We start from the raw sequence: 13,015 nt of genomic DNA, 5'->3' as shown, positions 1-13,015 counted from the left end.
TATACTTCATAAATGTCTCAATTTTCTAGTCTATTAACATTACTTGAAAAGCAGTTGATAAAAGAGCAGGGCATGCATGAACAATACACCAATAATATGAAGTGCTGGAGGCAAGAACAGTGGGAAGAGTCTCCAGCTGAAACAATGATGGGGTATTATCGGCTTTAATGAAAGAACAAATGACCATTTTCAATTAAAATGGATTGTAATTGAGCAAATTAAAATTATTGTGAGTCCACATATCAGCGTATTTAATAAAATCTATTTCCCCAGGAATAGAAGTACTGTACTACTGAACTATAGTTGTCGCTATCTTAAGTATTGCAATATTTATGCAATTTAATTAAGATTTTGTCAAAACAGTGTGTAGATGTTGTGAATGAACTTTTTAAGCTTACTTCTTAAAAATCAAATACTGTACTTTGACTCTTATACAAATTCTGCCTTTTCAGTTCAGTTTCATCTCAGCTGTTCTGAGGGTAGCTTCTGTAATTTGAAACATCTAGAAACTGTCAGATCAGTTTTTCCTGCAAAGCTGTAGAATTAATTTGTCTTGAATTTCTGTAAGCGTTTCTGTAAAATAAAATAGTAAAAATGTGCAGAATACTTTTAAATTAGGGATGTCCAGAGAACAGGTATTTGTGAAGATCATATTAGTTTAATTGTTTATCTTTTCATCAATAATCAATAACCGCTCAGTGCAGGTTGTCAGAGGTCCAAAATCTAAAAATAAATATTTATTTAGTTCCACAATAAAGAGAAGAGGAGGGTTGTTTCGGGTTGAATGCGGGAGAGGCCACTGATAAGGTTTTGTTGGAAAATCGGGTGATGAGGGATAGTCATTTACTCTTTGTTGTGTCCCATGTAAATTAAACTGCAGTGCAGAGGATGTTTTCATTGAATCATGGCCCATGTTATACATATTAAATTGCTGCGAAACATCGCTGTTATGGACGGCTATAGAATGTACTTGCCAGGGCGTCTTATGAACTGTATTTGTCTGAGCGGATTGCCTTCGTGCGCCGCTTTCTCCAGTCTTTCAAAGTCCTTCATTAATGGTCCTGCCTTGACAACTGATCCTAATTGCTTTTGAACTGCTCTTCATGTATTATTGGTGCCTGACTGCCTCGGTTCATGTCAACAAGCCACAAGGAGGATGGGATCGACCGCCCCTCCCCTGTCCTTTTCCAGACTACACAGGCACAGAGAGACAACTGTAGCGACAGTTATCTAGCTAATGACTGCTTGACTCAGACAGCCCGAATTATGAGCAGGTTCCCCTTTTTCACTACAGTAAAAAATGTTTAAAAAATCATCCCATTAAGTTTTTAGACTCCTGACCTGCTTCACGTTTGTTAGTTGTTGAAAATTAATAATGTTAAACCCATTGCTTTTAAAAATTAAGAGAATGAATAGATTTTTTTTATTAGAGGTTTCTTATGCAATAATAGGTAAAAATGAATGTGACAAAGTAGAAAAAAGCATGTCCATGTTTACACTTGATTGTTTTGTTACCAGTCATGATCATAGAGAAGCAGAAGAAATCATGGGGTTATGTCAAAACAAATGTTTCAAAGCACCGTTGTGTACAACTAATGGTGTCAATCAGAAGAATGTATCCATTGCAACCCTTTGTAAATCTTATCCTTTGTTTTATTTTTAACTAGGTGAAGTTGGGACATTTTATTTTTATTGTACTATTTGGAAAGAGAGCTGTGGGACAAATAAGTATAAAAAATGTCATTTATACAGCACTGGATCCTGGAGCTATACTATGAAGGGATGAATATGTAGTTCTACACAGAGTGCATTATATAGTGAAATGGACATGGCATAAAAGACACGGTGGTTAATACTTCCCCATGTGAATAATGGATATAGGAGTTTGAACACAAGGAAAGAGGAAATCAGTTGACAAATAGGAGCTTGAAAATATTTTCTAAGAACATATCATGTACTTGGTTTTTAAGTATGCCTGTTGTTAAATCCATAACTTTTTATCATCTTAACGTTTTTTGATAGCAAAAATAGCTTAGCTATTTATTTTGTGATTATTATGTTTGTGATTGTCAGTGTTTTTTTAGATATATTCAAATTGCATGTGTATGATCGTTCTGAATTGGGTTCGAAAACAGTTTACGTTTCACGCATAATTTTTTTTCTAGACTTTTTCCGTGTATTGCCAGTATTTGAACATTTTGTGAATTCGGTCTTAATTGCTGTTTTTTTCTATACACTCTAATATTAATATGAAGTAAGCTTTTATAGGCATTGTGTAAAATCGTATCATACAGAACACTGACAGTAAATCATATTTATATTCTAAGATCTTTCACTGTATAAAAAATTTCCATTCATAAAATTGTCTTCTGGTCATTAATGTCAGCACGTTGGGTAGATTATTGACACTGATAAATGTAGCCCTTTATATCAAAATAGGTTTATATATATATAATAGATACACATGTTTATCTATTACACATCTTTATACATAATACATGCTTTTAACATGCCTTAAATGCTTTAACAAAGGTTAAGGCCGTGGAACAGTGGAATGTATGAAGTGAGTGGAACTAAGTAGTTTTTTTAATGTTATCACTCAGGTACTTGTAACATTTCAGTAAATTAGCAGAATTAGTTTCTTGAAGTTAATACTGGCATTACGTGTCTTGCTTTGTGTTTAGAAACTGGGTAAGTACTAGTAAACTTCTTATCAAATCGCAGTGGAAATTACAAGTGATTTTGATCCTATGGAGTTCTGTATTTTGTTATTGCTGCCTTTACTGACCTTCAGGTTTTCTTTATCAATGAAAACAGGATTGTTTGTCTCAGTAAAAATACAGAAGACAAAAAGATATGTATTAAAATGACAAATGATGTCGTGCTGCCTGAAGGAGCTTCCCGGAGTTCTTGTGCTCAGTATCATGCAACTATAGTGCCATCTTTTGAAACGAAGCAGAACTACCAGACAAAATGTGCCTTAGTTCCCCCAGTAAATATTCTTCTTCAGATTGAACGCTCAGTTCCAGCGGCCTGCATCGTACAACCCTGTCATGTCACTGTGTGCCTGTCTTAAAAGTGTTACTCGTATCAGTTAAGCCGATGTAGAACTCTGTCCTCTTGAGGATCTGTATCGCTGTGTGTGACACCCTGGTACGGCAGGTACCGCATGTTTCTTCACACCAAGAAACTCAGTTTGTATTTCTCTGGCTTCACATGCATTTTTCATTTGCAGCTGCCAACACTGTAAATAGTTTGACTGTAGGAAGTAAATAAGCACCCCACCATACAGCTACTTTTATGTATTGTTGTCTTTTGTGCATATTCTCAATGCACTTTACGTTACTCTATAGTCCTGCATATCAGGGTTTAATGAAAAGTAAGGCATGAGCAAGAACAAAACATTTTGTAATTCATGCTGAAAGACACCTTTGGTGATTTTAAAATGTCATGTTAAAATGGAACGGTTGTGATTATGGAAAAGGTGTGTGTTACTCAAAGATCTTACGGGCATCCGATCATGTTCCCTGTTGGGTTTTGTTCGGGCAAGTATGAAACTCGGGTCTTCGTGGGCTTTGTGCACGCAGGCTTTTGGTGCTTTCTTTAATTAGCTTTATTCTGTTCATGTTCTTATATTTGAAAATAAGGTCCTGCATTTAGAATACCGCAATTATTTAGCTGTGTTTCCGGGAAGTTTGCATTTCTTTGAACAAGTGCTATGGTGTAATTTTACTGTCCATGAACTAGACCTTTGCAGACAGGAGGATGGGTTGGAATGAAAACCAGCAGGATTTGTCCTTATTTCCTCTTATTTAGGCTTTTCTCCTTAGTTATTCATTTCGGTCTTTTGTTAATTTAAATTTGTGATTTCAGACATGTTCTCATGTTCATGACGTAAATTTAAATAAGATCCATCCATACTCTAATTATTTTGTATTGTTCCCTGAGATGTACATCACTTTGGAGAAAAGTGTTTGCTAAAAGATAACTTTTTTAATTACATATACATTTTATCTTGACTCTGTAGATCTTGGGGCAGATGACCTTCAAATGCAGTAATATTAAATTTAAAGTAATAAACTCCTTTGTTAACTCCAGAGTGGCTAATATCAGTTGTTTCACAGTTATAACATGCAGAGCTTGAGGAGATAAACTTGTGACTCAGGTTTGAGATTTAAATGTTAATTGCAAGAAACATCCAACATCATTCTGGATAAGGCCACAGTATATTCTTGTTTTTTGAGATTTTTTTTCTTAAAATTTAATCTCAGAAGTCATTAATTTTCCTCACTTGCACAAAACAACCTAAGACAGTAATTAATTATATAGGTAGTTCTGTGATATCCACCGTATAAAAGGAATAACAACTAGTAATTAGTTTTTTTTTCTCCCCCCTCTCATTTTAGGTAAGTTTTTAATTTTTGTTGCTGAATGTGTCGTTTTCTTAATACGATGAAATAGTGGAGACAGACTTTTAGGCCGTAACTGGTTATATCTATTTATTAAATACCAAGTCTACTGAATGTCACTAAGGGGTCTTTCTGCTGATACAGTTCAAGATACATTTCAAGATCTAATGGTCATTTACTAGTTTCATTAAAAATATCAGTTTTTATGCAGTGTGGCTGGGAGAATTCCCTGAAATTTTATATCAGTATGTAAAGATAAGGTGGTCCTGGTAAATAGTATTCAGAGGTCATTGCTGAAACATTGCAGGACGGAAACATTTTTTTTCAACAGTAAAAGCATTTATCATGAAGTTAAAAATAATAAGCTTACCCTTATGAATATGAAAAGTGCTCTCCGCTGCATTAAAAATGTATGTGGCATTGTTGATCAGATTTTGGCAACCTATGCAAATTTTACTGTCTTCCTGTCAACACTGAAGATGAATAATGCAGATGTGTTGTATATTCAGGGACAAACCATTGACAGTCAATTAACAAGTTTGATTAGTGTGTGAACTCATTCTTTTGAACTGTTAATTTGATGTTAATAGTATTCCCCTTTTTCTTATCAAGTTTCCCATTTGCAAGTGCACTTAGAAAACTGTATTCCCCCTTTACTAAGAGCAACCTGAATTAGAACCTTAATAATTGATCATTACACACCTGCCTGGCAAAGCTTTGGGAGATTTTTACAGTCTAGGGGCCTTGCTGTGCTGCCTTTTGATATTCAAATCAACAAATGAAAATCTTTTTACATTTTAAAATATTACTACCTTTTGATGGCTCACTTGTTATGTGGTCCCTGGCACCTGTCCGACTCGGTTGGGGTTTAGGCGAAAAAGATCTAATGTCGTTTGATGCCCCATAAATGGAATGCCAGTGGCGATTTGTTTTTTTTCTCTCTCTCTCTTTTTTAACCTTTTCACAGCAATAATATGGTAAAATTTCCTGTGTTTAAAAAAAAAATGCCATTAACTAAGTAAATTTTGATTGGCCAAATTAACTGCACCTTTAATTAATTGACTGGGTATTTCTGCACACACCCCTCTGTCTTACAGCTCCTTTTTGTCTTAGTGAGTTGTCTCAGTGAGTGTGTTACAGCTTTCTCTGTCTTGGCAACTATAGCCAGAAATGTTGGGAATCTTTCAACACCTGTGTAAATAACACAACTATATGACTATTTTCTCACTCGTGTTATACATTAGCCACTAGTAATTTTTAAATTAAATTGTACATTTATTACACTGTTTTAACATTTTAGAGGAATTTAAGTTATAAATAGAAATATGGTGATTGGAACTAAACCATTTTACTTTTTTGTGAAACACTGTGGATAGTTTTTCTTATACAGTTCATGATGTAAAAATGAACTAGGAAGATAGTTGAGGCATCAGCCCAGTGCTGCATGCTCCTGTTTGTATTTTTATTGTGTTATAGATGTTTTAAAAGTTTCATTTAGGAAAATGAATGTGACAGTCATTATGGAGTACCTTATCTGTATGACTGCAATAACAATTTGCTGACAAAACAGTTTTTGGCATGAAATGCAAGTCTCTAAGGGTATACTTAGATCATTTGTGAACATTATTAGTAACGAAGTATTCAACAGGGGAAGGATTAGCATATTTTACCATGAATTGACATCTCAGGCCCTAATCCTGCTTTACAGAGAACATTGGCATATGTGGTAATAAGTTATCTCGGTAGCTTTGAACAATGTACCGATTGATTTGTGTCGTTGTGGTCTTTTCAAGATTGCTAATCGACAACATTGCTTTACCAGCCCACAATCTGCAGGTTGTCATTCTTACTTGTTTGCAATGACTACTGAATACTGCCCGTGGTATGATTTTCAGAGTTTAGAACTGAGAGCATGTCATGTGGCATGACCTTTTAAATGCCATAGATTTTCCCTAGACAGTGCGTTGCATTAATTAATCAGTTTGAGGCCTTCAGCAGCCATTTATCACCATTACTTAGTTGGTTGTCACGATACTAATTATTTGCACCCAAACACATTTCACTTCCATTTTTGGAGTTAAATGTATTTTTCCAGTGATTAAATAACAGGCAGCAGTGTAAGTTGTTAATTGCTGTGCATCTTGAGTGAACCACATTAATTTCTGCTAATTTAATTGTCACACCTCAAATCTCCATTGGGATGTTGTCATAGGTCCTGCTCTGTGTAGCTACACTGTATACCATTCAATAAAACAATGATTTCGACTGAAAAAAACTGAAAAACCCTGGAATTATATAGAGTACATATCATTGTGTTCATTAATCCATTGTCATGGATGCCAGTCCACCGAAGCATCTGATTATATGTGATATGTTTCGAATTAGTCAAGTAGGGCGACACACATATGTTTGGAGATGTATGATTTATTGGAAAAGCTTTGAAAACTTATTTTTGTCTTCATGTGTAACATGAACGCATGCACTTAATGTATCAGAGTGGTCTTAGCTTTGTATCTTAGAAAATGATATGAAAGTTGATCTGTACAATGCATGTTCTGAAAGAAGTGTAATGTGTATAATCTTTTTTTCAGGTGGATGAGGCTGTGTTTTGTGCAGGGCAAATTGCCCTAGTTCCCTGTACCATGCTGCTGGTTCAAGGCGGAGCATCTGTCCAGGCATCACTGGCTTTTGGTCACGTTGAGAAGATCTTGGAGGCCATGAACAGCAGCCTGACCCTTTTCCATGTACTCCAGGCCCACTGCTATGTCACACATAGGAGTTATATCCCTTTTGTCAGAAGAGTCTGGGAGAGAAAACTAAGAAGGATACACAGTGAGGAACAGGTAAGGTCTGATTTTCTATTTTAAATTCACAGTTTCGTTTTTGTGTGAAGCATTTAAGTTTGAGAAAAAAGTGCCGGAACTCAGCCAATGGAGTGTGATGTAAAAAAACAATTATATCGCAAAACAGTCAGCCCAAAGTTACGTTTCAGTATCGAAGTTACAAGGCCCCTACCCACTGAACCCCACATTCCCACCCCAAAATAAATAAATAATGAAGAGGCTGCTGATATTTATCAGTATGAGTACTCATGAAATGTTTATGATCAGGGAAGCACTGGTGTCTTTGATAATATGGAGCATGGCACAGAGGCAGATGTCTTCCTTAGAGCCTCCCTAATCTGTTATCCTCCTTTTAGAGCTCTGCTGAAGCCTCTGAACAGCTTATCCCCTGTCCCTTGGCAGCCTGTCTTCAAAGTGCTAATAGGAGCACAGGAGCCAAAGCCTGCACCTCCATGCCTGAGATGCACGGCCCAGGGAGACAGGGTACCTCTGCTATTTGCACATATAAGTGCAGTCACTGACATGCTGGCTACACCTAGCCTATCCATCTCTTAGATTGTTTTAGGGTTTTCTCAAATCATTTATGCAAAATGGTACTCTGCAATCACGACTCTCATATGAATATACATTAACTCAATATCCTTGAGACACACTGTGGTGTTTAAATTTTAACAGTGTGATAATGCAAATAATTGATTCCAGTGTGGTTTCTCTGCTATCCATATAAACTCAAGAGAATTACAAAACAAAAAAGACATATAAAGTTTTGAGTCTTGGCCAGCTAAAACTATTAAACAGATCAGAGCTTTGCAGAGCAAAATGGTACATCAGTAAGTTAATTGTTAATATTACTAACCGATAAGGATGAAAGATGGAACCCTTATACTGAAGCAACTGAAAGCTCATAAAAAAATCTGAAATGCTCATTATTACTAGAAACTGCCCATGCACTGGTGCATGTTGTTATGAGACTAAAAGAATATCAAAAAACCAAACTAATATGCTGCTCTTTGAAAAAACCTGTAAAGTTGTACTTTTCTCTTTCTCTGCCTTTCTGTCTCCCTTTTGTAAAGTATTCAACCAGGTTGGCTTCTGTGTCACATTGATGGTTGTGTTGCTTCCAGTTAAATATTGTTTGTTTGTTTTTTCTGTTTTTTTGTTTCTCTTTTGTCTTGTTATTCATGTTTATGAAATACATTAGTTGAATCAGTTTTACAGCAGGAAGTAAAGGCGGCAAACCAAGCTACAGTCAAAGTTTTCAGCCTCTGATAACAGGGAGGGAAAGGTGAGTGGAGGTTGAAGCCATTGCTACAGGTGTGGCTGAACCTAGCCAGTCTGCACAGGAAGTACACGTGGTGTCCATGCAGGATGTTCGCTAAGCTGTACCCTGCTTAGGAGCATGCTGAGATTGCTCTTAACAGTCAGTCTTTTGCCATGATTCCCTGCAGCCTAGGAGAGCAATGGTGGCAAAGAAAGTAGCTCTGGACAGGGCTGCAGCAGTAACGTGTCACACCAAGCCAACCCTCTGCTCTTCCTGGAACAGTGGCAGCAATAGCATGAAGCAAGGCAGTGGCTGTGGAGATGCTACTGTTGGGAATTTACATTAGCGACATAATCCTGCCCTACAGCCTCTTGCATATTCTCCTGGTATTTACACAGATTTTTCTGTGTACTTATTTTGTGTGCTTGAGTGTGTTTGAGGAGTGTCTGTGAATGCCCTGCCAGATTAATACTAGTGTCCTGTCTTTTGCCACGTTTCCTGGGCCACTGGGGCACTAACAAAATAAGCAGGTAGAAATGGAGGGATGAATAAAGCAAAAATTTATGTGGTTATATCAGATGCCAAAATTATGAACTTTTTAACAGTTCGTATTACTGTATTAGAATTTAAAATTAAATTCAACTCAGATTCATGCTTGACCAGGATTAGTTGTACAATATCTAAACAGATTTAAATTGTTCTTCTTTTGTCTCATGTTAAATGTTTTAAGAACTGTTGTTCATTGGGTTGTTAATTCCCTGTTCCCCTTTATGTTTAATCTATAAAATGTACTATTTCTCCTTCTCTTGGTGATTGTTGTCTTCAACGCTTGAGATTCAACACAAGCCCTTTTTTCATTATAAGTGATAGCACTAGGACTAATTAACGGACACTAACAACACCACTTTTAAATTACTATTATTTGGTTGCTTAGCAGAGTTTGGCTTAAGGTAAGAGGATTTTATCTCCCCGCTGTGTTGTCACAATACAATACCATTTACTCTTACACAGTGCTCTATCCTAACCAGCACAGTTACAAATAGAGCAAAGGAAAAAACCATGACATGCAACACAAATTTACATGAGAGATTGTATATGAAATTGATAAGTATAACAAAATAGTTTAAACAAAAGTAAATGTTTATGTTCTTCAGTAAATTCAAGTGTAACAGTAAAATATCCTAAAGCACGATAGGGAGTTACAGTATGTTCAGCAGAAATGTTGTTTAAAACAAATTGTAGAGCGTATGTGTGCCTTGTAAACGGATGTGACTGAATACGTGTTGTATTTTTAGAACGTACACGGCAACAAATAATGAGTTTTACCATCAGTGCTGTCACAAGCACCACCAGCAATCAAAACACTGAGAAAGAAATCAGCCAATTCATGTGAAAAAATCCTGATAGAAATGCATTTGACAGCTGCATTGCTTTTTAGGCTGAGTTCCCGGTGATGTTGTTGCAGTACGGTGATAATTTCTCTAATCAAGTGGAACGAGGAAGCTTGTTGGGTTAATTGGGAGCATTGCAGAGTTTATGCATGTGAAATCATATTTATAGAGCCGCTTGCTGTTGCGGAAAGCGGAAGGTTGGCATTATTTGAGGTGTGTGCGCGTGTGTGGTGTTTATTAGTCCTTTGTATGTGATATACATTTATTTCCTACTCAACATTGTTTACAATAGTACAGTTACTGGGTTTTCTCTTGACTACAGAATTTGTAAGATAAAGGAGGAATTCTAATGTATTTTGTCAGTGAAATACCTTATCAGCAGGACAAACAGCCCGTGGTAAACGTCTGCAGGAAAATGATATCCACAACCTGGGTGATGCCTTTAGGTGATCAGATATATTTCTGAAAAAAATATTGTTGCTATCAAAGATCTGCTGCACACACATTCATCAGAATACTGCTAGTTAAAACTTGAAAACAAAACACATTTTGGTGTACATTTGCCTTTTTGTATGAATACCCAGTTATTATCCTTGTTTCATTTGAAAAGGAAAGGAAAAAAATGGCCCAATATGTCTTTCTGTTGTTGTCATCTGCATCACATCCTTTCTGTATTTCAGAAGCATCTTTGTATCATTGTCTCCATCAATAAGGATCCATGTCTGTAAACGTTGATAGGTTTTTCCACAAATTCCTTCGACCTCTGGAGGGAGCTGTTGGAAGTATGGCACCAGTGAGGCAGCATGGGGCTGTTTACACAGTGGCTCAAATTGAGAGGCAGAGGAAGTAGAGGTATTATTAAAGAGATGGCCCGGGGCGCAGCCGCAGAGCTATTTGATGAAGGCCTCCCACTGGGCAGGAAATGTAGGGGAACTGCCAGAGTGTTGTGCCCATCAGCTCCCCGCTGCTCCAAACCTTTACACCACATCCTTATTATGGTATTTACCGTTCAGCTTTCACGCCTCTCTGCCAGGCCTTGTGGACTAAGCATGGGTAGGAAAGGAGGAAAAACAAACATGGAGTAAATTTAGGTCACTCTAATGGTAATTCCCCTGTTGAGCTTAATTCCACATCTTTGGGGTCTCAACACAGAGAAGGTGAAAGAAAGAAGCGCTACTTCAGTATCTCATTGTTCTGAGCTTTATTCTTCATTGGTATCCATTGCGCTTTGATAAATTAGTATGTGCCGCTCAAAATGCTTCAGAAAGTAGCTGGGCAGTCACAAAAGTAGCGGTGTTCACAGGGTGGTGCTTACGCTGGAAAATAAGCTCTATGATGAATAAGACGTTTATCTTCCTACAGGGCTAGCGTGGGCTCTGTTTCTCCCAGTGATGCACATAGATCTTGGAGGTTTTTGTAAAAGCTTTTGATTTACCTGCTTTACACGAGTCGGGGTACATGAAAGTTTGGGTACAAGTTAATGTAGTGACCTGCAACAGGTTTCTTGTACTCTGCTTCCACAAGCAGTACCTCAGCATGGCCTTGACAAATAACTGGGCGGTGTTCTCCACTGGGGAAAGCCTCTTGGTTTTGAACTTGAAATTCTGCACTAGGAGAGGAGCAAGTATTGGCGAGGGGAGAGTTCAATGCCTTTGCTTTCTGTTAAGTACTAATACAGCGTTTTTTTTCCCCCCCAGAAAAAGTTTGTGTTGATTTTTGCACATCAATCAGAACAAACTGAAAAGTTTTCTGTGATTCGTTTCTTTGTTCCTTTGAGATCCAGCCATTTTTTTTAAAAAAAATTAGTTTCTTTTTGGGTCACACTCGCCAAGTGAGAGTGTTGGCTGTTGACACCCAATTAGGCCTTCGTAAACGTTGATATGAAGGTAAGTGCTACATTCATAGGGACAGCGGAATGGGTAATCCAAGGGTGCAACTGGCGGGGTACAAAGTTGCACTAACACACTTGTCGATAATTTTTGTGGCTGAAATTTAAAATAAAGCGTGTACAACCTGTCATTATTCTGCACTTACGAAGTGAAGTGTAAGTGGATGAAAATTGATCCCGTAAATTGAAAAGGGGGTTAAGTGTGTCTGCCCTATCGACTCCAGACAAAACGGCTGTTTTATAAAACGCTCATTTCTTACCCATTAGCAGATGAGAGAGCAACAAAGTATTATTTGAGGGTTGCATTGCATTGCTAGCAAGTAAGAGCTTATTTCACAGCAGATAATGGATTTCAGACTGAAAGAAAAAAAAAATGTTTTTAAAGATTCAATTAGAGAGACTTACAAATGCAATTTCTGAATAGGTTTCTTTCTAATTTTCTCCTTGGTTGTGAAAATGAAAACAGTGGTCATGTTTTTAGGGTTGCCCATATAAAATAATCTTTATATAGTTTGTGGATGTTAGAATATTTTTATTTTACAAAATGACATATTTCTTGGCACAGTACTGTCTAAATCTCCAGTGAGCCAGTGATCTTTGTGGAAAAATGTAAATAAGCAGAAAATTATGGTATTGAATAGGGAACTATAAACAAGTCTGTCATTGTAACTTACTCTGTTGCAGGAGGGGTCCTATGGTGTGGAAGAAAATCACTGTGGACCCTTAGTGGTCATCGTGGTGCCCTCTCTGCCTAGAGGTGCTGCTGTGGAGCTGCATGTCATGGCTATTCATGACAACCCGAGGCAAAGAACTTCATACAGCGAGGCTGTAGAAATTCCTCACGGTACCATTGAATACCAGGTGTTACAGTCCAGCACGGGAGATTTTGCCACGGTCTCCCTTTCTCTGAGCCTCCGTCCTTGTGTTCCTGACACCGAGCGAGAGCAGGGCATGCTCCGCACACTGTGCAGCACCTTCCAAAGTGCCCTGGAGAAAGCGGGCAGTGGCCCCCATCCCCTGTGTGTCCGAGCCTTCTACAGACACGATGTTCCTCTGGCTAGATGGCTTTTAGCAGGTAACTGGGCTCTTCTTGGTTTTTTTTTTTTTTTTTTTTATGTTAACTTGATATATATTTCGTGTTTGTGTTCTCTCACTTTTATTAACTTGCTACAGAAATTGCTCTTCAAATTGTTTCATACTTATTTTTTCCTCAAAGGATCTAA

The 13,015-nt window shown here is 37.4% G+C and overlaps 1 protein-coding gene across 3 annotated transcripts in view; it reads left to right on the top strand.

Moving 5' to 3' along the window:
• dph6 (diphthamine biosynthesis 6) overlaps positions 1 to 13,015 on the top strand; it is a 41,769-nt gene that overhangs the window by 25,526 nt on the left and 3,228 nt on the right. For all 3 annotated transcript variants that reach the window (XM_018727267.2, XM_018727266.2, XM_018727265.2), the window contains exons 13-14: positions 7,001 to 7,252; positions 12,477 to 12,867. In XM_018727267.2, coding sequence (XP_018582783.1) covers positions 7,001 to 7,252; positions 12,477 to 12,867 — 643 coding nt within the window. The remainder of the gene's footprint in view (positions 1 to 7,000; positions 7,253 to 12,476; positions 12,868 to 13,015) is intronic.

This window comes from Scleropages formosus, chromosome 15 (genome assembly GCF_900964775.1).
Source record: "Scleropages formosus chromosome 15, fSclFor1.1, whole genome shotgun sequence".
Taxonomy (NCBI): Eukaryota; Metazoa; Chordata; class Actinopteri; order Osteoglossiformes; family Osteoglossidae; genus Scleropages; species Scleropages formosus.
The sequence above is the reverse complement of the archived record's forward strand: the minus strand, read 5'-3'. Positions and strand labels throughout refer to the sequence as shown.